Below are 26,742 nucleotides of genomic sequence, written 5' to 3'. Positions count from 1 at the left end.
TGTGCCGTGAGACCTTGTCTAGTGTGCTGCTGGTATTTGCCCAATTTTATCTTTCCAAGAAATCAGGCTATTATTTGGTATTTTGCTTTCTTCAGACGAGGAACTGTAATAGACATCCATAAGTAGATTTTTATATACTTTTTATATATACACTACATTTAATAAATTAATCTGTTTAACAAAGCAGATTAATATTGCAATGTAAACAATAAAAACATAAAGAACATAACTTTTAAGTATTATTTTCTTTTTATATCCTAATTATCTGCTTATGAGGTAGAACAGTGAGTCAAATATTTGACATAACTTTCCTTTCAAACATTTTTGACAGACGGTGTGCTTCTGAAATTTTGTATAAATAAAAGTGTACCTTGGTTCAAAAGGGGTTGAAAAAACACTGCCCTAGAAGAATGCATTTTTTAAAAATGTTCTAAAATTCTATAAAATGATTAATTGCCACGCAGTGATAAATACATTTCTTAAGGAGACAGTGTGTATTATTCAGCGCTCCCTAGTTGTATAAAAACAATGTACAAGAAACATAATACTGATTTTTATTTTTTTTTTATAAAAAAGGAAAAATGAATTAACTATTATATAAAAGTGCATTTGTAAGGTATTCAGAGACATGTGCGTTTCTTAGACATAAAAACATGATTGCACGTCATCCTGCTGCTATGAGAACCCGAAAAAACAAAAATCCTTGCAAAATGCTGGGTAAAATAATAAGACGAATGGTGTGGTTTGGTCACTTAGTCTCTGAATTTTGTATTCTTCCTTGTCCTCTTTTGCACTTGTTTTTGGATGCACTACACAATAACGGCAACCTAATGGTCAAATAATACACACTGTACCTTTAAGTTAAAAAAAAAAACACAGATCAACACAAAGCCAAAAACATAACTAAACAATTTCCTCATAAACTTTACATTCTATACTTTTCTTTGTAATGGATTTACAAGAAAGATTTTTTAAAATAAATGTTGATGCACCTTCTCCCAAAATAACAGATGTCAGACATTAAGTTTCCGCCTGCGAGGTCTGGGGGAGGACAAAACTCATCGTCCAAAGTATAGATAAGAGACACAGAACCAACTTTTCTTGCAGTCAGTAGAATTCAGAGATAATACTATCAAAATTCTTCTGTCTGCCGTGAGAACAAAAAACAGTACTTAAATGAAATGCTTTTGGAGATATAAGCCTCAGGCAATTGGAGCTTGATGATGGCCGTAGTGTACAGTACTAGGTGTACCAATTGGAAAGGTATGCGGTGACAGGATAGGAAAACACTTCACATGACATTCAAGCAACAATGGTTGGTGATGACATTTGAGAATCCTTCTTGTGCATGACTGACTTTCATTCTTGTTGTGGAGTCTATGTAGCACAACAGTTGCACATTATTGCCTGTTTGGGCCGACGAGCGATCCTCTTGGCCGAGGCTCTCACGGCGGAATGCATCGTGGCCGCTTCTTACTGTATTCCCTCCTAAAACTTAAAATCTTTCAACATTTTCTGGGGAGGAACACTGTGATCCAGAACTGAGGTAATGTCCTGGTAAAACAGGAAAGAACTATGATTACTCTATGTGTTGAAAAATGATCTGAGCATTTTATACCAAAATATTTTCTTTGACATACTGGCTCTTGTCGTTGTTATACTGCTGCAGTTGTTAAAAATAGCCACTGGAAAGGGTGTCACTACCCAAAGAAACCTGAGCCTCAATGCTGCACTTCTTCTAATAGATATTTTGGCCCGTATGCTGCCCTCTTTGGGTTCAATTACAATATGCTGCAGCACCCTGAAAGAGCAACCCCCAAGTTGGAAATCACTATTTAGATCTGTATAGTTTAGATTTACTTAATAGGAATTACTATCTGACCAATATGTAACTGTTAGACATTACCAGAAAAAATGATGTCACAGTTATCAGTCAGAAAAAAATCTGCACCCATAAATGCGTCAATTAGAGCCACTTTGTTTTATTTAGAGCTGACACTACTTGTTTACCATCGCTGTCGACTATTTTCTAAGGTTCACAAAAACAAAGATACACAATAATAATTATGTTCAACGTATATGTTTTCTTAATAATTCCTACAGGGTTTTCGCGGATCATTGAAAAGTCTTTAAAGGCATTGAATTCATCATTCCAAAAGTAAGGCATTGAAATGTCTTAAATCAAATTTTAGAAAGTCTTAAAAATGTGAACACATTGATACAATTTCTATTTGTTTGAACTAAAAACATTAAGTAACATTTAACGATTGTCTTTTTTGATTATTCACCAATTTACTTTATGGCAACATGGCGTGACCACAATAACGGAACTATAAAAACGGTGACGTGGTTTCAGTCGGGCCTTTCAGAGAAGACGAATGTCTTAGGTCTACCCACAATACACATAGCAACTTCAGACAGAGACGTTTACTTTGGACCACAACGAAGTGTCCATTTAATGAGAAGTGGCTGTCAGACAAACGTTTTTTTCATGCCTAAAAGCTGTACCAGGTAATGTGTATGAAGTATGATGTACTGTGTGCTAGAAATATTTGTACTTTTTTTGTTTTGTTTGTTTTTTGTCAACTTGGTCTTAAATTAGATTTCAAAAGGCATTAAAAAAGTATTAAGTCTTGAATTTACCTTGCTTTAAGCTGTAGGAACCATGTCCTAACTAAATGTAAGAAATGTTTCCTATTTTTTTTCCACAAGTTATTATATATTTTAATTTCGTCAAATACAACACGAAAGTAATTATTAAAATATGCAAAATCTCTAAGATTGCAGATGGTAAACTGCAGATGTTTTTGGCGTTTTAAGTACCATTTTTCTTAAGATTATTAACATTCGAAAATTATAATTAAAAAATTACTTAAAAAAGGTAATATTTTCTACCTTTGGGCTAAGAATCGTGTAGTGAAAAAAAAACAGTTTTATTTAAATTCCCATTGTAACATTCCTAATCTCAAAAACAGACCACCGTAATGTTGTAAAATATCTAGGGCAAGATTTTTGAAAAATACTCATATTTATTTATTTTTAATATTAATTAAATGTGTATATTAGTATGTTTATAATGATTTCTCGGGTTTTCTACTTTGTTTATTTCCACTCTAACTTTGATAAATATTAGCAAAATATAGCAAAATTGTGGCAGCACGGCAGCGCAGTGGTTAGCGCATGTGCGGCACAGTTTTGAGGTCATTAGATCAAACCTTCCTGTGTGAAATTTGCATGTTTTCCCCGTGCTTGCGTGGGTTTCCTCCCACATTCCAAAAACATTCATGTCAGGTTAATTGGCCGGTCCAAATTGTCCCTACGTGTGAATGTGCGAGTGAGTTGTCCGTCTCTGTGTGCCCTGCGACTGGCTGGCAACCAGTTCAGGGTGTCTCCTGCCCACTGCCTGAAGATAGCTGGGATAGGTTTTTCAAAATTGTCTTTTTGAATTCATTGTAACCTTGTGTTTAATGAACAGATGAAACAATATAAAAATGTCAATCAATCAATGTAACTAACATATCACTAAGAAAAATGCAGTGCTGTGAGTTGGTCCTCATCTTATATTAGCAACATTACCATACCATTCGGGTATTTTTTCATATACATTGCACTTTGCAAACACTTTATTAAAACTAGTTATTCAACCTTAAACATAAATGTTGTTGAAAATGCCATAAAATTCCTGAGCATTTGTGTAAGATGGAAGTTCATTGGTTAAGAGACCATGTCCCTACCTTAAAAGTTGTGTTTCGGTTTTAACAGAGCTTGTTAAATTATGTCAGGACTGCCGCGGTTAGGGGCTTCCACAAGACGTGCCCCCGTAGTCCTGAACCGATGACTCTGAGCCTGCAGGCTGGAATAATAGCTTGGCTGTCATGTATCTAAGAGAGGCCCTCAATGCAACGCACAAAGACAAGCACTGCTTGCTCTGAGACCAGAAACTCCTGCACACCCAAATTATATTGTGCTGCTCATCAGCTAGCCCAGGTAGCTCATTTAGGAGTGTTGGTTTGCTTTCCACAATTCAAGGCACTGAAAATTGAAACTCTGAAAGTAAGAGATGAATGGGGCACTAAGTGTGCAGGATTGCTGGCGTTTTTGTTGTAGTTGCATTCAGAAGGCAATCGAAAAACTCTTGCAAAACATGTTTGTATAGAAGAGGGGCGGCGGGCATCATTGCTGTTAGCATGACCTCTCTCATGCTGAGGCCTTTGATATTGAGCAAAGCTGTGATCTCGATTTGAAAGGGGGGAAAAAGCACATTTTTGCAAGTCTCTAACCAATATTGGCTGGTTATATCAGCTTTGAGAACAAGGAGGAACAGAGAACGTTTACGCTGAGCATGCTGAGAGACGCGCATTCAGCCTGCATTGCAGCCGAAATTTACCGGGAGCTTTTTTGCAGCACAAAAATCATATTTAGGATGTAAAGATACCACCCTCCAAAAACTTACACTGATTGATTCTCTCGATGACTGTAGGTTGGCCTTTTGCCGCCGGAGGTCAGACCTTATGAATCCTGTAAGAGTGATGAGACATGTATTTGCTTTTTAGAAGGGATTTTCACAATTGCAGAAAAAAACAGCAACTTGTTTGTGTGCTTATATTCCACCACTAGATGGCAACCTTAGCACTTTGAATATGCAACCAAGTGTCTGCAAATAGAGTCCCATTTTCTGCACGTCAGTCAGTAGTCAAAATGCTCTTACCTGTCATTATAGCTCCAATTAGTAGGAATACACACAAGAAGATATTCCCCGACAAAGTGCCCCATCTGTCAATGATCTTTCCCTGGGCGATGGTAAAGATTATACCAAAGATCTGAAATGTAATCAGATTGCTCAGTTTAATTACTGTTAGTTTACTTGTCCGAACCAAAGGAATGAACTCCAAACCTGAGCTGAACAGTTGAGCAGACCCGATGAAGTCCCTTCAGATTCTGGGTAGGTGAGCTCCACTGCAAATTCAAAGCCCAATGGAAGATATCCAGTCATGAAAAAGCTGCAGAAAAACAGTGAACAAGTCGAACGTGAATCGTTAGGAAATGTTACAGTTCTACCCATTCGGATAGCCTTAGTGACTCTCTTTAATGCACACGGTTTGGCTATATTCTATGAAATTGCAACGTCTAGTGGAAAATATTACAGACTTTAAGTAAATTAATGTTTGCCCCATTGCTTCCATCTTTCCACACTAATGGATTAATATGAAAATAAAAAAACATACTATGCTTTTAGGTGACTTTTACATAATAGACCAACCTTGACCTGCAACATTTGCTTACCGTGCAATGATTACCCACCCTAAAATACCGGCTGTGATAAACACCACCCAGAGGTGTCCCAGGTTGAGTGTGGAGGTGTACAACAGCATCCCAACCACAGAGAGCACATACACAGCCAGCGTGGTCTGCCTGAGGAGAAGGGGAAGTGAATGTTTAATGTTTTGGTCACCAAACAGCAAATACATTTTGTCCAAGGCTTTATTTTTGTCTTAATCAGATTTGACAAAAAATGTAGATTTGGGCCTTGTGAGTTGGCTGAATTTTGAGGTAAGACCTGCTCAGAGGACTTCAATCCAGAAGTGTTCAGATACTTATACTAAAGCAGCTGAAGAAAAGTGAAACACATAAATCACTTTGTGCTAATACTTGCGTGTTTTATTTCTTGATTTTTGATTAATTCACTGCCAGTCCAGTCAATCTATCAATCGATTTGATTATAACAGCACTAAGTAAAATGCAGTGCTGTGAGTTGGTCCTCAACAATTATTGGCAACATTACCATACCATTGGGGAAATTTTTTAACAAATTATACTTTCCAAACATATTATTAACAGTGTTAACAGCAGCGCTTATTGCATATCGAATTAAGGAAATGTGAATTCATACAAACATAGATTTAACTTTAACATCACAAAATGTCCACAAAATAATGAAAAAACACCCCACCTAAATTGACCTCTTGTGAAAGCATCTGCACTAACCGGCTTATCCTGGTCTGGGTGTTTCCTTGTACAATCACGCGTAACATGCCGGTTTTGTTGAAATAATGGCTCTCTCACACATTCTTTAAGAAAACAGGGGTGTGTCCAGCAATTTTGTTCTGGCTGTTTAGACAGCTGAGCATCCTGCTTGCATAATAAGGAATCCGACGAATTTATGGAGTCGTGATAGAAAAAATGATGAATAAACACTAAAATGATGACCACTGACCATTTTGAGTTTGAAGTTTAGCACGCATCAAAACTCTGGCTAAGATGACATGATAGGACAACACTAGTCTCAGTAGTCAGTTCAGATAAGCAGAGTTGGACATCACAACGAGTTCTTCCACCCATTTTTCACACATCTCTTCTAACTCAGCGCAATGTGACAAAATAACTCTAGACAGCTACGAGTGGAGACTGCAGCAAAAAGTACACAACTTATTCTGCTACTACGGATTTAATGCATCAGATTAAATATAACGCGGAGGACAAATTACATTCTGAATTGGAAATAATAAATTCCCACAGTGGTCTAAAAAGAATGGCTGAAGGCCCACAGCATACACTAAAAACATTTTGCTAGTACAATATTTTATACCCTATTTCTTTTTATTCAAACATGAAAATATACAATTAACTATTCACAACTATACATAATTCTCTGGATAAAAACTGATCATTTTTACAACAAAATGCTTATCTGAAAGTAGAGACAAGACAGTGCTGTTCGGTTATGAGAAATATACATTTTAGTGGGCCACTCCATACGTGACCGCCCCAAAATCTTAAAGAGCAATCAGATATTTGAGCATCCTAGAGGACAATCACACAAGAGCACTGTGTTTTCCTCCATCCATCCATTATCTGCACCGCTTATACTCCGGAAGGTCGCGGGAGCCCATCCCATCCCTATCTACGGGCATTGGGCAGGGGAGACGCTGAACTGGTTGCCAGCCAGTTGCAGGGCACACAGAGACCGACAACTCACTCGCTCATTCACACCTAGGGACAATTTGGACCGGCCAATTAACCTAGCATGCATGTTTTTGGAATGTGGGAGGAAACCGGAGTAAAACCACGCAAGCACAGAGAGAACATGCCAACTCCGCACAGGAAGGCTGGTAGCCGGATTTGAACATATGACCTCAGCGGACGTGCAAACTATTCAGATGCCGTACCACCCCTGAGTTTTCATGTTGGATCTTCCAACAATCCCTTGTCTGCACCGCTTATCCTCAGTAGGGTCGCGGGGGTGCTGGAGCCCATCCCAGCCATCTTCGGGCAGTGGGCAGGGGACACCCTGAACTGGTTGCCAGCCGGTCACAGGGCACACAGAGACAGACAACTCACTCGCTCATTCATACCTAGGGACAATTAACCTGACAGGGTGCACTGTGCCGCGGACGTGCTAACCACGCAGCCGCCGTGCCGCCCCATGTTAGATTATATTTTGCTTATATAATATCACTCGTCATTGGCAAGCATCCTGATTGTCAATTCAATGTATAATAATATTCAAATTATGGGTTCTAGCCCCATCAACGGCAGTGAAACTGCATATGTGAAGAATTTTTATTTTTAACAATGACAAATAACAAAATGGTGTTTTGAGTGTTTTGTTTCACAGGATCTAATTACAGTAATGTACATCTTCAATTTTGTAAAACCAAAAACATACTTTAACTGGTAGCAACATTTCAGAGAACCTACTTGTAGGTTTTAGTCTTGTCCAGCCAAATTCCACAGATGAGCGATCCCACCATGCCTGCAATGACAATGGTCAGCCCAATCCGACCTGCATTTATCTCCTCCCCCTGTAAAGAGAATTGTATTTAGACATTTGTTTTGACAGTGATTGTAGCTAATATTCTGTATCGATACTATTAATAGTCTAATGCAGATGTGCAATGTAGGGGCTTGTGTATTTATATTGGATATTGGTCCAATATCTATAACCAAAAACTATACAAGCAATGTACTCTAGTTTCAGCTCTTGCCATCCAGCAGTGTCTGGATGTAGCATTTAGACACTATTGTTTGTGACTAAAACCACAGTGTGTCGGAATGAGATTGCTTAATGAGTTGGGCGTGAATAACTCATAATCAAAGGAAGAAGGCCTTCATAGTAAATACAATTCAATGACCAACAAAAAACGTTACACTTACTGGATAGTGTTCAATAATCATTCGGTTCAGAAGCGTGGACACAGCATAAAAGCAGCCCACGTTTAATCCTGCAAAAAGAGTATCGGTGTAAATAAATATATTTCCATTGTAGAACAAGATTCAGATTAAATGATTTTCCTTCATCATAAAAGCAATATATGGGTCTATATGTACTGGTAAGGTGTTGTTAGCCCGCTGAAAATCCTTCCTGCACCAATCTGCATGCCATCCCTGTCAGTGAGGATGAGGCTCCCTCAGTTCGCTTACCCAAATGTTCAGTCTGTTCCTCACCATAATTGTATTATATTTATTATACAGTAATATCGATTATTGAGGATAAGCGGTACGGCTGATGAGATGAGATTAATTATTTAGTTTTTATTTCATTTTACCCGTGTGTGTGTGTGTGTGTGTGTGTGTATTAGGCTTTCCGTGTTGTTTGGTGGGGAAAAAGAAGGGGATTTTAATTTCTTATTGTACAGTAATTGCTCTTATACTGCACTTTGAGCTGCAATCAATTGCCTGCAAAGTACTTATAAATACATTAAATACATTTTGATTAATAACTCTGGATTTAAGATACCTGAGCCCCAAGATTTACTGTATTGAACGTGGGGCTTTTAAACTATTTATCTGATTCCACATTGATCTTCATATAACAAAATAACCTGTAGCAATTATTATTTCAATCTACCGTAAATTCCGGACTATAAGCCGCTACTTTATTCCCAAATGTCCAGCCCTGCGGCTTATTCAGTGAAGCGGCCAATCTATGTAATCTTTAAAACGACCACCAGCGGCACTCGAGTGCAAAAAGTAAAATTTAGACCGGTGGCGTTGTGCGCCGGGGTAGACTGCGTCCTCTTAATCTATGATCGAATTGTTTGTATGACAGGGGACAGAAAATCGTTCCGAATATGAGGAAGGCACCCTTGATGCCGACAACTATGAGGAGACAGACGGGGACGATTTACCGTGAATTTCATAGTTACGGGTCGGCTTTTTTTACAGCTTCGCTTTGTGCGCTGCGAGCGTGTTAGGAGTAGCGTGGTGGTACCTTTCACAGGCACGGTTTGGGATGAAAGTTATATTATTATTATTATTATTAAAGCTTTGAAAACTCTCTCGGTGTACCGTCTTTCTTTGTTAATATGTGTAACCATGTATCATATGTATTTGCAACTGAATATTTTTGTAATGTATTTATTTGTATTTATTTTGGACACTCTTTCTGATAAGTCTTGTACTGACCAATTAAAAAGAAGGGGCGTAACAGACGCGGGGGATTTTGGGAAGTGGGGACTGGTAAAGGTGAGTGTTTGTGGACACGGCAGACAAAGGTGGATATATATTTTTCCCACGCTTACCTTTGGAAATATACACTTTTTTTTCCTTGGATTACTTTCAACGGGTACCCGGACTTTGCAGATCTGCATCAAATGATAACCACCGGTATCAGTTTCTGATCAACCCGCCGGTGGTGAGTTTCAGACTGTGCCAAGACGTGTCGGTCAGGCTAGGACCTTGAATTTGAATCTACGCTGGAAACAAGTGTCTCGGCCTAGTGGCTTTGAAGTATATTATAATAATAATAATAATAATAATTTCCTTGTATTGTCATTCTGTGTAACAATGTACACAGAACGAAATGTCGATTGCACCTGACCCGTTGTAGCGAGCCGATGCAGCCGCAGCCAACAGAGGGCGCCGCCGACCACTTTTTAAGTCTTAGGAATGACTCGGCCGGGGCGCGAACCCGAACCTCCCAGTCTCAAAGCGGGCGCCTTACGATATGACTGATAATGGTAAGATGATAAAGAAACAATAAATCTATATGAATTTCCCCTATTAAATTTGTTCAATCAAAGAGAACCCCTTTTTTTAATGTGGGTGCATGCGGCTAATATACCGGTGCGGCTTGTGTGTGTACTAAATCGGATTTCCCCCCGAAACGTGGGGGGTGCGGCTTATAATCAGGTGCGCCTTATAGTCCGGAATTTACGGTAAATGGAAATTGGTTATTGTACAATTTTGTGTAGGATATCTGCTGCACCCATCACACTCACTGGATAGGAACTCACCATAACTGACCACTAGCAGCATGAAGGGCTTGTTGCGAAGCAGCCTCCAAATTGAGGCCAGGTAGGAGTAAGTCTCTGGGGGGATGCACCTTGCCTGAGCCTGGGCCTGTGTGGGAGGGAGCTCGGGTTTTTCTTGAAAGACTAGAAACAAAGTGGGGATGTGTTTATGTAGATGTTGTGCACAGGTTTGACAAATAAGACAGACTTAAGTTACTGAAATCAACAAAGGTATTGTCTGCGGACATAAGTTAACGATCCATCAATCCTATATGTTTGTCCTTACTAGTCAAACAGGATTAGCTTTATGATTAGGTTTATCCAAACAAGTCGACCTTTTAATAGCCCATACAAAAACATAAAATGTAAAAAGTGGACCTTCAAATGCACTGCAAAAAATAAATTTGTATTTTCTAGTGGAAAATGTCACTATTTGTTTTTCATATTGAAATATACTTAAACTTGTTTTTCAAATGGTAAAGAAATATATCTTCAGCATGAGCAAAAACATCTGATTGAAACGATGGCAGCTCATTTTTTAGAATTCACGAAATATTTTCTTCCAAATTTAAAAACAATATTCTTAAAATAAGCAAAATTATGTGCTTTCTGCCTGAGTAGACATTCTAGACAGAGCAGATTTTATGCATGTTTTAATGTTTAAAAAATAAATATCCTGCTTACAATAAGAAATGAACTACAAACATTTTTTCTTACATTTTCAAGTGGACATTTCTTATTCTTCTTATTTTAAGATATATAACATGTTTTTTAGTAAAATAAGAAAAATCATACTTAAAACGATTGAATGTTCGCCCCCATAGCTGCGTAAGTTACCTTCCCCTCACATTCCTAAAACATGCATGGTTTGATGGTGACTCCAAATTGTCCCAAAGTATGAATGTGCGAGTGAATAGTTCTCTGTCTCCGTGTGCACTGCGACTGGCTGACAACCAGTTAAGGGTGTCCCCTGCTTACTGCCCGGAAAATCCCAGATGGGCTTCAGCCCCCTCGCAGCCCTACTGAGGATAAGCTGTTGGATGGATGTACACTTAGAATTAACAAGATAATCTGCAAATGAAGGACGAATACTTGAGCAATGCAAACAAAAGATAAACAAATATCACTTCAAATAGATGTCATGCCAATTTTAATTCGGTACATCCTACCTAGCTTTGTAAACAAGTACACACCCAGTAATATTCTTGAAATGTGTTTGAAACTAATAAAATAAACCAAATCAGCAGCGAGACTTTGTTGTGTGTCTCTGGTTGTTGTGAACTTGCTTAACTTCTGAGTTTGACTGGTAAGACGAGTTTATACGACAATTACTGGTTACAGCTTGTGTAGGACATTCCGTCAGAATAATTCCATCAGATAGTTGCAGCATTTAATTACCGTGACATAAGAACTGTTGCCTGAGAAGAATCATATTTAAGTCTAATACTCTTTTGCTCTTCGAATTATCTATTAGTAGCATGAGTTGGACAACAGTTGTTATTGACTTACGGATAACCACAAGAATGAAAATAATGGTGGCCACAGCAGCACTGATGTAGAACATGATCCTAATGTGGTGTGCCAGCTCATCCACATCGTCAATGTTTGGCACGAGGATGGGAGGGACCAGGAACCCAATAGCAATTCCCATCTGCAGGAGAAAAGCAAAAAAATGCAAGAACTTAGAAAAAGGCAAACCTCCTTTTTGTCATTCCAATTACTATGAAATTGTTTATTTTAAGTGTCATCCGAATTTTCGGATGTATTGTCTCTATTCTAAAGCATTGTCTTCAAATAAATTTATTTCCTTGTGGTTTTTACATTTGAATAATGAAAATGAACTTCATTTTTATAGAAGAATACAAAATTGTGTGAGTGGAACTAATGCAGTACAAAAATTAAGTCTAAACTTGGTATCCAAAGTCATCGTTTAAAAAAAAAGCATTTGTTAAATTCTTTAGGGTGTTTATTTTATTTTTATTTCTACTTTGCATCAAAAGACATTGGTGGAGCCTGCAATATATAATAGCAACTTGCCAACAGACCAGAGCACCACTGTCAAAAACATAACGAGAACAACAGCTCCTACTTTGGTTGGTAATGTCTAAGTGCAACAAAAGACTGTTGGCCTGCCAGGATTAGGAACTTCAGACGGAAACCCTAAGAATGTTTTTGTCTTTTTGGATTGTGCCCTTTTTAAAAGGGAAGACCAAGCATAAACACTCTTCATGCTTCTCATAAGAAAGACAACACAAAAAATTAAATATGTTTTATGTGTAAAGAGATTTTGGGAGTGATCATATTTCAATCTTCAGGATGTCCAACAGGTTCAGCAGGTGTGTCAAAAAAGCTGACTTTCGCATGATTTCGGACCAATACTAAAAAAACACATTTTAGTTGAACAATATGCTTCAACATTGTCAAGAAATACATAACAGTAATCACTCATTTTTCGAGAGAGTGACAGACCAAAAAGTAGAAACCTTTATTCATTTGCATATATTGTATATACATATAATTACAGTGAAGAAAATAAGTATTTGAACACCCTGCTATTTTGCTATTTCTCCCACTTAGAAATCGTTGAGGGGTCTGAAATTTTCATCGTAGGTGCATGTCCACTGTGAAAGAGATAAACTAAAAAGAAAAATCCAGATCACACAATGCATGATTTTTTTAACAATTTATTTGTGTGATACAGATGCAAAAAAAGTATTTGAACACCTGTGTATCATCTAGAATTCTGACCCTGAAAGACCTGCTAATCCTCCCTTTAGAAGTCCACCTGCACTCCATGCATCAACCTGAATCAGATGCACCTGTTTGAGGTTGTTAGCTGCATAAAGACACCTGTCCACCCCATACAATCAGTAAGACTTTAACTTGTAACATGGAGTAGACCAAAGAGCTGTCTAGAACAAGAGACAAAATTGTACACACCCACGAGGCTGGAAAGGGCTACGGAGCAATTGCCATGCAGCTAGGTGAAAAAAGGTCAACTGTTTGAGCAATCATTAGAAAATCGAAGAAGCTAAACATCTTAATCGGAGTGGACTGAATTAAAAAAAGGATGACTGGGGCTGTGTATTGTGAGATTTTGGGGAACAACCTCCTTCCCTCAGTCAGAGCATTGAAGATGGGTCGTGACTGGGTCTTCCAACACGACAACGACCCAAAGCACACAGCCAGGAAAACCAAGGAGTGGCTCTATAAAAAGCATGGCTCAGACAGTCTCCAGACATGAACCCAATCGAAAATCTTTGGAGGGAGCTCAAACTCTGTGTATCTCAGCGACAGCCCAGAAACCTGACTGATCTAGAGATCTGTGTGGAGGAGTGGGCCAAGATCCCTCCTCCAGTGTGTGCAAACCTGGTGAAAGACTACAGGAAACGTTTGACCTCTGTAATAGCAAACAAGGCTACTGTACCAAATCTTAACATTCATTTTCTCAGGTGTTCATATACATATTTGCAGCTGTATCACACAAATAAATCGTTAAAAAAATCACGCAATGTGATTTCTAGATCTTTCTTTTTTGTTAATCTCTCTCGCAGTGGACATGCACCTACGATGACAATTTCAGACCTCTCCATGATTTCTAAGTGGGAGAAATATCAAAATAGCTGGGTGTTCAAATACTTGTTTTCTTCACTGTACTGTATATTTATAGACCTAATAAGGAAGAATACAGATACTGTATCTAAGTTCATTGGAAAATGTTAAGAAACTTGTTTGTTCTACAGAAACAATGTATTTCTCCATTTTCAAACATTTTTTAAAAAGGGCTAGGGAGTTACTAGGGAGCCGCATGCTGCTCCAGAGCAAGTTTAAAGGGTAGAGAAGTCCAATTTGTTGGCGATAGAAAGCATCTTACTCCTCTTTTCTGTACTTTCATTGGTTCAGAGCGTTTTGTTGACGAAATGGCTTTTCGAGAAACTTGAAATTGAAAAATATTTGCGCATACGTAATGTAGGTTTCTTAAGCTGTTTTACATACGTGTTCAAATCAGACTGCAACGTAATTGATGCACTAGCAGACACAGGCAGAAAAGCAGCAAAACCGTAAAAAATAAATCCGGATACAGTGAGGGATTACTGTATGATAAAATTCTCATCAATATTCAATTTTTTTCTCAGTCATGTATGAACAGAAAATGACAAATTAGAAACAAAATTCTGCAATGAATAAAAGCTCAATTTATTTTCACAGAGAACACCCTAAACCATTTCCCACTATAGTAAGAACCCAAACAGGAAACTGGACACACCTGGTTCCCAAGAACGCCAACAGAACAGGCTGTGGACACCTCCTGCTGACCAAACCACAAGGATGCCAGTCTGGATGGAACCCCAAGGATGTAAACGGTCGCCACCGAACATACAAACTGTCCCAGGAAGGTCACCGCAAACAAATCCGGGTGAGCCGTGCTCGTTTTGATCCAAGCTCCGATGCAATTGAAGGCAGAGCCGACCACGATGACTTCCCTCAGCCCTCGGTTGTCCAGCATCCACATAACAGGCCCAATGAAAGGTATGTATGTCAAAAAATAAATCATAGAAAGCCAGTCGATAGCCAGGTCGTCGATACCATAAAAACGCTTGAAGATGTTGCTGATGATGCCATATTGCAGCCACATCATGGCGTTGCTCATTGAATAAATGCAAAAAAGGAAAAGCATGAGCCAACGGCGCTTGTAATGTTTGGTCTCCATGAGCGAAAACAACTGAGCGCTTTCCTGGATGGGCGAGTTTGATATAAGGCTGCCATCGCCCAGAGGAATTTGTCGTTGGAATCCTCCGTAACTGGTTAGTCTTTTTTTAGATAAAGACGATTGATAATGGCTGTCCCCCCAGTCAGAACAGAGCTCCTCCTGACTGCTCATGTCGCCTCCTTCCTATTTCAGGTCTCTGGGTTCAGCTGTTGAAAAAAGCAAACAGTACTTCTTGCAAGCGTAAACACAGCGGGACCTTACCTGATGCTTCAGGCACAATAAGCATGTAAAGAACTTCCTTTAATCTCAGATGAAAATATTATGCCTAGGGCAAATTCCTTTTTTATTGCTGACTCTGGAAACTCAACATTGAGACGAGTAACAAACGAGCAGGCTATATGTCTTAAGTGTCAAAATTTACAAGGTTCCACCTATTTAGTCATGTGAATTTTTACTTTTTATGTAATTGTTATGGCAGATCTCAAACTCCTCCTCTTCAGTTATACTTGAGGGCTTGTCTTGTCTGACAGCTCCATTCACTTACCTTGCTAAACTGAGGCACGTGATGATAGAGATAGACGATGACCACGGATGTGCAACTTCATCAAAATAGATAGGACAGTCAAAAGTGAAGAGATAGTTCAAAGACTGGAGTGTCTTGTAAAAAATGTACTTATGTTTAGTGAGGGTAATAATTAAGCTCAAACACATTAGCTATACTAATACTAAGTTTATGTAACGATAAGATGCCCAACGCTTTGGGCTAATAAATGAAACTATACGGACAACACTCACCTAAAATTAACTCAGCTTTGTTTGCACTGTTCACTTCAATAACACCCCCAACATTTTCAAGTGTTTAAATTAAGTGTTAGCTAGATGGATGGTTCTCAAACAGGAACTGTTCAACTAAGTCCCTGTTTTGGGAAAATGTAAGTACCGTAATTTCCGCACTATAAGGCGCACCTAAAAGCCTTTATTTTTTTCAAAAGCTGACCATGCGCCTTATAATACAATGCGCCTTATTTATGGATCAACATTAAGTTTTCCAACTAACTTGCAGCCGCCGACTCGATTTTCCCCCGAACGCCAAGTAGTACGCGGTGGATGGTGGGATTTATTTACCGGCGTTTCATTGGCTAACCAATGTGTCAATCATCAGTTGAATCGATCACTATTGGCTAAAGTTATTCGGAGGTCAAGAGGCGGATCCTTCTTATCATTTACAGACTGCCATTGGCTCAAACGGCACACAAAGCCTGCAATTGGCCGAAAAAGATGTGTCAATCATCAGTTGAATCGATCACTATTGGCTAAAGTTATTCGGAGGTCAAGAGGCGGATCCTTTTTATCATTTACAGACTGCCATTGGCTCAAACGGCAAACAAAGCCTGCAATTGGCCGAAAAAGATGTGTCAATCATCAGTTGAATCGATCACTATTGGCTAAAGTTATTCGGAGGTCAAGAGGCGGATCCTTTTTATAATGTACAGGCTGCCATTGGCTTAAACAGCGAAACAAAGCCTGCAATTGGCCGAAAAAGATGAATGCGTATAGCATGTGGCCGATGGCATAGAGAAAGCATTTTTTTCTATTCTGTATTTGTAAATATTGTATTCTCCTGGATTTACTACCCTCACGGATATAAGAGGACATTGCCTGCACATTATTATGAACACAATGACTTCGGTGAGCTATTCCCGGTTTTGTATTGTCTTGTTTCAGACTGAACTCGATGTTTCTGTGATAAGCGGTGCAGATAATGGATGGAATGGAGTGTCTATTTTTAAATTAAACTCAATTCCAAGTGTTTATTGTCATATGCACAGTAAAGTTGCAAGCGAAAAAGAAAATAGATACAAAGGAATGGTTATCATTTCTTGAATCCCAAGACTTTAACCTTCCGAATGATGGAACGATGCATTTGAGTGACATCTTACGGACACCGCATTCGCACGTGTTCTCGACACGTATTTGCGTCTTTGCAAGCTTTCGGAATGTTAAGGGGGTAATAAGTTGGACTGAACTATCTGACTGTTTTGTCCACGTTCCCATTGTAGCGCCTTATAATCCGGTGCGTCTTATATATATGTCAAAAATAGGACCAAAAACTATTTTTTCGGGGTGCGCCCTATAACCCGGTGCGCCTTATAGTGCGGAAAATACGGTACTGTACATTAAATTCTTGTTATATTCAGAAACAATGTCATTTTTATAGATACACTACTGTAATATACACTACTGTGATCTATTATTGTTCTAGAATGGTCATTCACTCTTAGCCCTTGAGAAGGAGGATGTAATAGTGATATTAATTTTATGTCTAAGCAGCCAAAAATATATTTTCCTGTTATCAGATTGCTTATTTTTTGTATTGTTGGTCTCATTTTACTATGCTTGAAAGGTATTTCTAATATTATCCATCCATTATCTGCACCGCTTATCCTCAGTAGGGTAGCTGGGGTACTTGCGCCCATCCCAGCTATCTTTGGGCAGTGGGTAGGGGACACCCTGAACCGGTTGCCAGCCAGTCGCAGGGCACACAGGGACAGACAATTCGCTTGTTCATTCACACCTACGGACAATTTGGACCGGCATATTGACCTGAAATGCATGTTTTTGGAATGTGGGAGGAAACCGGAGTACCCGGGAGAAACCCACAGAAGGACAGGAAGAACATGCAAACTCCACACAGGAAGGTTCGATCTCATGACCTCAGAACTGTGGCGCACATGCGCCAACCACTGCGCCGCCATGCTGCCCCTATTTCTAGTATTAGTGTTTAATTATTATAATTAGTAGTATCCTCCATACATTCTTTCGTGAAGCGAAAATTAACATTTCAAATTAGCTTACATAAACAGACAAGTTTGTTTGACTTAAATATTGTTTTTTTGTTTTACAAAAATAATTCTTAAAATCAAATACTACAAAAAGGAAAACAATTACAATGAAAAATACAACAAAAATATTTAATTCCAAGAATTATATTTCAATCATTTTACTATATTTTATAATAATTATTCAACTTTGCTTTTTGCTGTGTACAACGTTTTGTTTTTTGTTTTTGTCTTGTGTCTTTTTGTTTTCTTTAATGATCAAAGAACATTGAACAACGCTGAAAGTGCAGTAACATTGAGTTAGAATGCAGACTTTGTTTGTCAGCCAAAGTGGATTTGAAGTATGAATGAGGAAGCTATTTAGTAATCAAACCCCAGGAACTGCAGAGTATCCACATATTTATGGAAACCTAAGAGTGACATAATTCAATTAATAAAGTGGACATTCAAATAAAAAAAATAATCACAAAATAAAAAGCCTTGAGTAAAACATTTTATTGAGATGTGATCACAATTAAATTTGGCATAACTGCCCTAGTTCTATTTTGAAAAAATATTTTTTTAAGTTATTTCTATTTCAAGACCTCATTTTGCCCAATGACGGCAGCGCAGTGGTTAGCCATTTCTTTTGAAATTAAAGTGGAATGAGAAAGCTTGATGAGGTTCAGAAAATGGTTGGATTGCTTTTTTTAGTCCACTCTCTACCACTGAGGAGGACCTCTTGAAGCCCATCTTCCAAAAGTAAGTTAAACTTAACTTCATGTATCTTTATAGAGCATATTATTTTATGAAATGTTTATTATTTCCTACAAAACAATACAGGTTACTTATGCAAGCCTTAAACATACTTAAATAAACATTAAACATACAAAATATAGTTCGATCTTAAGTAGGGCAGCGTCTGTACTTGCAGAATTCCTGGAATAAAAAAGTAAAAATTTTCACTACCTTTCAAGCATATTCTTACATGGAGCCTAGAAAATGCCTTCACTCCAACCAATACCATGCCATGCCATGCCATGACATTTTTGTTGACCAAGAGTTTGAGGACAATATCGCCAATCAAATGATTAAAAAAATTCTGCTAAATGTCTTATGCGGTGAATTACAATTCTTAAACTTATATTAGTTACTTATATTACACATGTATATGCAGAATATCAGAATTTTCCAAAATATTACATAATGTTTGTTTTTGTTGTTTTTGCTTCTTTAATCCCAACATGACCAAATATAATATAAAATTATGCACAAAATGACTTAAAGAAAGGGGAAGGAGGAATAGAACAAAAAAGAAAAAAATACCAAAATAAAAAAGTAGTGAAAAGCTGAGAAAAAAAAGAAAAAAGGAAGAGAAAAAAGAAGGAACATTTTAGAAAAAAAGCCAGAAAAAAATAAATGTAGGAAAAAAGTAAATCTAGAACAAAAAGAAAAAAGTAACAGCTTGGAAAAAATAAACACAATTAGATTTTTTTTTAAGGAATTTTTAAAAAAAGTAGAAAAAAAAACACGGAAAAAAGAAGAAAAAGTTTGTGTTGCATTCAAACAATTTCCAATTATATCAAGTGAATCTTGTTGTCAAAATTGTACTTCCACTAAAAAATGTGATTAAGTACAGTTCTGTAGCTTACAACTGACTAAATAAGCCCCCCAAAATGTTAATATTATGCGACAAAATATATCAGGAAATAAAAAGAAATGGATATGTTGTGAAAGAATTGTAAGAACAAACGACGTAGGTCATACAACCTTTGCCGTAGTACATGAGTCAATACATTCAAAAGAGAAAAATAATTTTGCATTGCCGGAAACTCAGCAAAATGTAACTTGATGTCAAGTTTTGGACATGTTTGATAATTCATTACCTTGCCACACTTGGGATTATGGTTGCTCACTGTTGTTTCAAGCGCTGTTCACCGACTTTGTGTGAACGCTCAGACCCATGGAAATTTAGAGGGAACATTGATTGCAACACCGAATACTCCTTACTCCTTATTTATTAACTTCCGCATTAACCTGCCTCATCGACTGCCGTGAAAATAAACAATTAGACAAAATTTAATTACATTTTATCACCAAAAATAATGAACATTCATAAGTAACTTAACATAAACCCTCTCCTGCTATTCTCCCCGGATAGTTCTGAGCGGCACACCAAACATGCTGGCAATTTTGAGCTTTTGTAGCAGACATCACAAGAAAACCTGTGTGCTTCACGTGGAATCTCAAACTGTGAACGAACAGTGCATATATTCTACATGCACATTTGTCAAGTATGTATAATGTAGTCATCGACTTGGGCATTCAGATATGCAACAATTATCCTGAGCATTTGAAACAATTGATTTAGTAAACTGTCATCCCATGGCAGGTTTTCAATGTGATCTGCTAAAGTCACAAAAGCTGCAGAAAGACAGATAAAATAAGTTTGCAATTTCTGATTTCTTCTGATTGCAGTGGTTCCGTGAATTGTACTGTTTTCCACCTACGGGGCAGGACAAGCATGACCAATGTCCAGGAAGAATAATCGAAAATACGGATCAAGACCAGGCCACATCCACCAAATTTGATTGACAGCATGAGCCATCTTGCAAAGTGTCAAACTTTGAAAAGGCAATAGTCAAAAACTACCATCACGGGTTGAAAAATAGTCTGCAATCCATCATCCTAATTCACATATTGCTGAGAGCAAGGACGAGCTGAGTGCTGGGGGCTCTTTTCTGCCGTTCTGTGTGTCAAAAAGCGAATTACACTCATGCAGCCCTGATCAATTATCCCCAATCCCAAATTTCTGCCAACGGGGACCGGCGGAGCGCACTTTAGTTGAGCCCGGTGGCTTTGTTTATAATACTATTACTGTATTTCTGCCTAAAAGGAACAGCTATCATGCGGCCACTACCTATTATGGGAACAGGGACGAGTAGGCAGGTCTTTCTGTCCCACATAAAATGAAATGCACGGTTGTGGCTGTGATCCGTTATCTCCAGTCTCATGTTGCTGAGAGCAGGGAAAACAGAGCGTTTTTTTGTTTTGTTTTTTTAAATATTTTTTTTATCTGTTTTTCTTTCAGTTCTGGTCGCTGTAGCATGCCATTGTGAGACACCTAGAATGAACTGCACTGTTTTTGGCAGCGATCCATTAACTTTATTGATAAGAGTAGTGATCCAGGGTGCACATTTTTGCCATGCTAGGACTCTCTTTTTCCGTTCTTTCCGCTTAAATTGAACAGTACCCGTGCAGCCATGATCCCTCAGTATCAATCTAGCTCAGTAGCCTAGATGGTAAGGCGCCCGCTTTGAGACTGGGAGGTCGGTGGTTCGCGCCCCGGCCGAGTCATTCCTAAGACTTAAAAAGTGGTCGGCGGCGCCCTCTGTTGGCTGCGGCTGCATCGGCTCGCTACAACGGGTCAGGTGCAATCGACATTTCGTTCTGTGTACATTGTTACACAGAATGACAATACAAGGAAATTATTATTATATTATTATTATTATTTCCCCCGGTTGATTAATCCTGCCAGCAGGAGACGACAGAGCGCATATTAAAAATGGGGGGGGGGTACTTTTTTGCTTATTGCAAGAGGTTTTGGTCCATATTAACGCAGATAACAGATTTTTTTTTTTGGTTTGAACAATTTTATTGACACTATTAACAGCAAATAAACAATGTGAGGTTTGAACATTTTTTCTCGACAATTCTAACAGCAATTAAGCATATTCACAATTTCGTTATATCTGACAATATGACATTTTAACCATTTTTGCCGACATTTTTAACAGCAATTAAACACACCATTTCATTATATCATAACCCAACAATATGCGTTTTTATCGACACTTTTAGATTAAAATAAAATATTATTGTAATTTGATTTCATAACCCGGAACCTATCTTTAAGAGTCTGAGCATGTAGTTGCACCCTCCACTTTATCGTATACGGTGTTAAAGTCACAAAGCATGTTTTATTTTATCCAAAATTAATTATGTTTGGAGTGCTTTTGTGTTTTGTCTAATGACATTAAAAATACTCAACGGTCTCCTTGTGATATGCAAAACGTTATAAGTCACTGTACACTTTCATACACGGCCCCGAAGGCAAGCTAGCCAACTGAAAAAAAGAAAGTTTTAGCCTCAAGTTTAAATGCGTTTTCTTTCTCCCAGTGAGTCAAGTCTTATTCTTTAAACCGGCCCCATTCTTCTGTGATTATTATCCCCGCTACTTATCCGGAAAGGATTAACTTTGACCGCTTTTTAACGCTGTGCCAAGTTCATATTCCGCTCTTTATTAACTCTTACCGTGTCAACGGTTCCACTGTAATCACGAGCTTCCCGAAAATAACGAAAATATTACGGTTGCACGAGCTCTGTTCGGCACAACAATCCCCCCAAAGTGTAACAATCGCCTAAAAAAACAGTACATTGGTTATAAATGTGACAGTGAGCCTACCTTAAGCGCCAGTATTGTTTGATTAAGGAACGTCTTGTTCAGTGTACACTGCCACCAAGTGGGCACAAGATGGCGACCTTGAGTAAACAAAACGTCATTTCCCATTTAAATTTGGCTATGACTTTTTTAGAATTTTTAGATAGTCCGTGTAAAGAAAAAACATTCAGGGGTTTCGGAGCAAAATATCATTTTCGTTTTATTTGTACTCTGAAATGTACTTAATAAGATCGGGGTTTTTCCGTTTTTTTTTTATTTTACTTAGCATTTTCAACGATAATACATCTACATTTTTAAATGCATGGTGAAAGAAAGAAAGAAAGAAAGAAAGAAAGAAAGAAAGAAAGAAAGAAAGAAAGAAAAAAAGAAAGAAAAAAAGAAAGAAAGAAAGAAAGAAAGAAAGAAAGGAAAGAAAGAAAGAGAGAAAGAAAGAAAGAAAGAAAGAATGAAAGAGGAAGGGAGGGTGCAAGGAAGGAAAGAAGGAATAACATTTGTAATTTTTTGCCTATCTATTTAGACATTCTTTTCATCTTATTTTTCTCTTTCAAATCCTTATTCAAGTTTATCCTGGAGTAACATGACTAATCTTGTTGTAAACAGTGTTCACTACTATCAATGGCAATAAAGACCATTCGAATTCTAATACAACATTGTGTATGTTAAAAAATGAGCACATCGTTCAGAGTATTCACACAAGGACTGAGGAACGTCAGCAAAGTGGTTTGAGACACCAGTGATAATTTTGTGACTTGTCCAGGATACGAGGTATGATGCAAGAATATGAAACTTACTTCCACTGGTATTGTTTATTTTTCTTATATGATCATCAGTCTGCTCCCTATTGCTTATGTTTGTCTTTCAGACTGCATTACCTGAATATAAATAGCCATCCAAATTTTAAAAGTTGTTTGTCATGAACCGGAACAGGATCAGGACCAGAATGCGTGACATTTCTCACACAAGCCTTTTATTTTACGGGAAATTGGGTGTCATGCACGTTAGGCGGCAGTTTGGCGTGGAATGATGGGAAGCCAGAGGCTGACGAGATCGATACCAATTGCCCGAGCAGATATCGAACCGATGGGGTCGATACCGGACAGGACGGAACAGACAGGATTGACATCAAAACAGGATATTGAAAATAAACAGGACAAATTAGACGGGAACAAAACTGGAAACCGATATTAAACAACAGGACAGACAGGATTGATATCAAAACAGGATATCGAAATTAAACAGGACAAACTGGACGGGGAACAAAACTAAAAACTGATATTAAACAGGACAAAATAAACAGGAACAACACCGACAGGAAATATCAACAGGAAACAGGACCGAGTCAAAACCCACGTCTTGCTGGGCAGAGGTTCGATGACGGACTGACAAAGGAAGAGTGAGAGCACTGAGCTTAGATAAACGGAAAGCCAATCTGTCAACGAGCCGCAGCTGGCGCCACATGGGCGCAGAAAATTGGGTGCCCTGGCAACCGTGACATTGTTTGATACTCCCAAATACTCCCAGGGAAATGACTGATGTTCTTTTAAAAAAATGAATAAAACTACATATAATAAATGGCAATTTACCATTCCTTTAATGCAATTTCCTATTGTTGATTATCCACTAGAACATTGGTGGGCAGACTAATGCCCGCAAGTCCACATGGAGTGGACCATTTCCAGTGTTGACTGATTAAAATTAATGTCAAAATACAACAAAAAAATCATGGCATCATCTCTGGGAAAGTCAGCCATACCATGTTTAATCAAATCGTAATCCCTTTGAGTCCAAATCAAAGCGAATCGAATCAATTTAAAAACTGTAACAAATCGCCTTTGTGTAACAAACTGCTTCGAAGAGCATTGAATCACGCCCAATTTTAGCTTTCCACGATGACAATGTATCAAAGTATGTGTTAAATGTCTTCTGTTGGGGAAATATACAGTGCATCCGGAAAGTATTCACAGCGCTTCACTTTTCCCACATTTTGTTATGTTACAGCCTCATTCCAAATTGTATTAATTCAATCTCTTATCTCAAAATTCTACACAAAATACTCCATTATGACAATGAGAAAAAGTTTGTTTTTTTTTTTACTTTTTTTGAATTTATTAAAAATAGAAAACTAAGAAATCACATTTACATAAGTATTTACAGCCTTTGCTTGATACTTTGTTGATCCACCTTTGGCAGCAAATACAGCCTCAAGTCTTTTTGAATATGATCCCACAAGTTTAGCACACCTATCTTTAGGCAGTTTTGCCCATTCTTCTTTGCAATAAGTCTCAAGCTCAATCAGGTTGGGTGGGAGACTTTTGTGCACAGCCATTTTAGAATCTCTCCAGGGATGTTCGATCGGATTCAAGTCTGGACTCTGGCTGGCCCACTCCAGGACATTCACGGAGTGGTTCTGAAGCCAATCTTTTGAGATCTTGGCTGTGTGCTTTGGGTCGTTGTCCTGCTGAAAAATGAACCTTCGCCCCAGCCTGAGGTCAAGAGCGCTCTGCAGCAGGTTTTCATCCAGGATATCTCTATATATTGCTGCATTCATTTTTCCTTCTATCCTGACTAGTCTGCCAGTTCCTGCTGCTGAAAAACATCCCCACAGCATGATGCTGCCACCACCATGCTTCACTGTAGGGATGGTATTTACCTGATGATGAGCGTTGCCTGGTTTCCTCCAAACATGGCGCCTGGCATTCACACCAAAGACTTCAATCTTTGTCTCATCAGACCAGAGAATTTTGTTTCTCATGGTCTGAGAGTCATTCAAATTCCAGACGGGCTTCCATGTTCCTTTTACTAAGGAGTCTGGCCACTCTACCACACAGGCCTGATTGGTAGATTGCTGCAGAGATGGTTGTCCTTCTGGAAGGCTCTCCTCTCTCCACAGAGGAACACTGGAGCTCTGACAGAGTGACCATCAGGTTCTTGGTCACCTCCCTGACTAAGGCCCTTCTTCCCCGATCGCTCAGTTTAGAAGGCCGGCCAGCTCTAGGAGGAGTCCTGGTGGTTCCAAATGTCTTCCATTTACGAATAATGGAGGCCACTGTGCTCATTGGGACCTTCAAAGCAGCAGAAATTTTTCTATATCCTTCCCCAGATTTGTGCCTCAAGACAATCCTGTCTCGCAGGTCTACAGACAGTTCTTTTGACTTCATGCTTGGTGTTTGTGCTCTGACATGCACACTCAACTTTGGGACCTTATATAGACAGGTGTGTGCCTTTCCAAATCATGTCCAAACAACTGAATTTACTGCAGGTGGACTCCGATTAAGCTGTAGAGAGATCTCAAGGACGATCAGTGGAAAAAAGATGCACCTGAGCTCAATTTTGAGCTTCATGGCAAAGACTGTGAATACTTATGTAAATGTGATTTCTTAGTTTTCTATTTTTAATAAATTCAAAAAAAGAAAAAAAAAAAACTTTTTCACATTGTCATAATGGAGTATTTTGTGTAGGATTTTGAGATAAGAGATTAAATTAATACAAGGCTGTAACATAACAAAATGTGGAAAAAGTGAAGCGCTGTGAATACTTTCCGGATGCACTGTACCTGTACCTTAAGGCAGGGGTGGACAAACTATGACCCGCAGGCTGCATGTAGCATGTCATGTATTGGTATTGGATCGGTATCAATATATAATACTCTGTATTTAGGTGCATCGGATCGATCAAAAAAACCCTGGTGATACCCTACTTAAGAGAGAAAATATTTCACTTTCCACGTTTTAAGGACACCTCAAACGACGTACCCGGCCTTAAAGTATAAGCAAATTTTCACAACTCCAATACCAACAATAAATGTGTATGTGTGACAAATATCCAAAGACATGCACGGAGCAGACCTCCTAGAACTCCAAACCAAGAGCTCACCTGATTCCCAAAGACTCCAATGGAGCATGCTTTGGAGACTTCATTGGCTCCGAACCACACTGACGCCAATCGTGAGGGCACCCCGAGGATGAAGACCTGGGCCAGGGAACTGGCAAACTGACCCAGTATAGTGACCCAGAAGAGATCCGGACGGACGCTGGCCACTTTGGTCCAAGTCCCCACGCAGTTGAGCGCGTTTGCAACAAGTGCCGTGACACGCAAACCTTTCTGGTCCAGCAGCCAAGTTCCGGGGAAGATGAAGGGGATGTAGGTCAACATGTAGATCATGGACAGCCAGTCCACAGCGAAATAGTCCACCTGGTAGAACTTGACGATGATGTTACTGATGATGCCGTACTGGATCCACTGGTACGCGTTGCTCAGCGAGGAAGCGCTGAAGAGGAACACAATAACCCAACGCTTCAAGTAAAGGCGCGTCGTTGCATCTGGTTTGCGCTCCACGTTTGGGATGCTGCTGGATTGCACTCGCTCCTTTGGACATTCGGATTCCACCGGAGGACACACATGCTCGTCGTTTATCATACTAATATCCCCCATGTGTATACCGTGCGCAACCAAACTGTGTCCTAAAACTCTCCAGAATCTATAAAAAAAAATCTGACAATTCTTTATGTCACTCCACTG

General features: G+C 38.7%; 1 protein-coding gene across 3 annotated transcripts; it reads right to left on the bottom strand.

The window, feature by feature from the left end:
- Nucleotides 1-938: 938 nt before the first annotated feature.
- On the bottom strand, nucleotides 939-26,742 carry flvcr2a (FLVCR choline and putative heme transporter 2a). Of its 3 annotated transcripts, XR_015852957.1 has the most exons (12): nucleotides 22,228-22,296; nucleotides 14,500-15,149; nucleotides 11,742-11,883; nucleotides 10,236-10,376; nucleotides 8,155-8,222; nucleotides 7,699-7,802; nucleotides 5,302-5,412; nucleotides 4,895-5,000; nucleotides 4,709-4,820; nucleotides 4,454-4,518; nucleotides 3,735-3,853; nucleotides 939-1,554 (listed from the first exon to the last, which is right to left on the bottom strand). XR_015852957.1 is itself a non-coding variant. In XM_088355211.1 (11 exons), the coding sequence occupies exons 2-11, from the start codon at nucleotides 15,112-15,114 to the stop codon at nucleotides 1,489-1,491; spliced, it is 1,530 nt and encodes a 509-aa protein (XP_088211337.1). In that variant the 5' UTR covers nucleotides 15,115-15,149; nucleotides 22,228-22,296; the 3' UTR covers nucleotides 939-1,488. The 3 variants fall into 3 exon arrangements, 2 of the variants coding, with proteins under 2 accessions (XP_088211337.1, XP_088211338.1); XM_088355211.1 differs by lacking the exon at nucleotides 3,735-3,853; XM_088355212.1 differs by lacking the exons at nucleotides 3,735-3,853; nucleotides 14,500-15,149; nucleotides 22,228-22,296 and adding an exon at nucleotides 26,098-26,742.

The sequence above is a fragment of the Urocampus carinirostris genome, chromosome 15 (genome assembly GCF_059441175.1).
Source record: "Urocampus carinirostris isolate Australia breed hairy pipefish chromosome 15, RoL_Ucar_1.0, whole genome shotgun sequence".
Classification (NCBI taxonomy): Eukaryota; Metazoa; Chordata; class Actinopteri; order Syngnathiformes; family Syngnathidae; genus Urocampus; species Urocampus carinirostris.
Note: the sequence above shows the minus strand (reverse complement) of the source record. Positions and strands in the feature narration are given on the sequence as shown.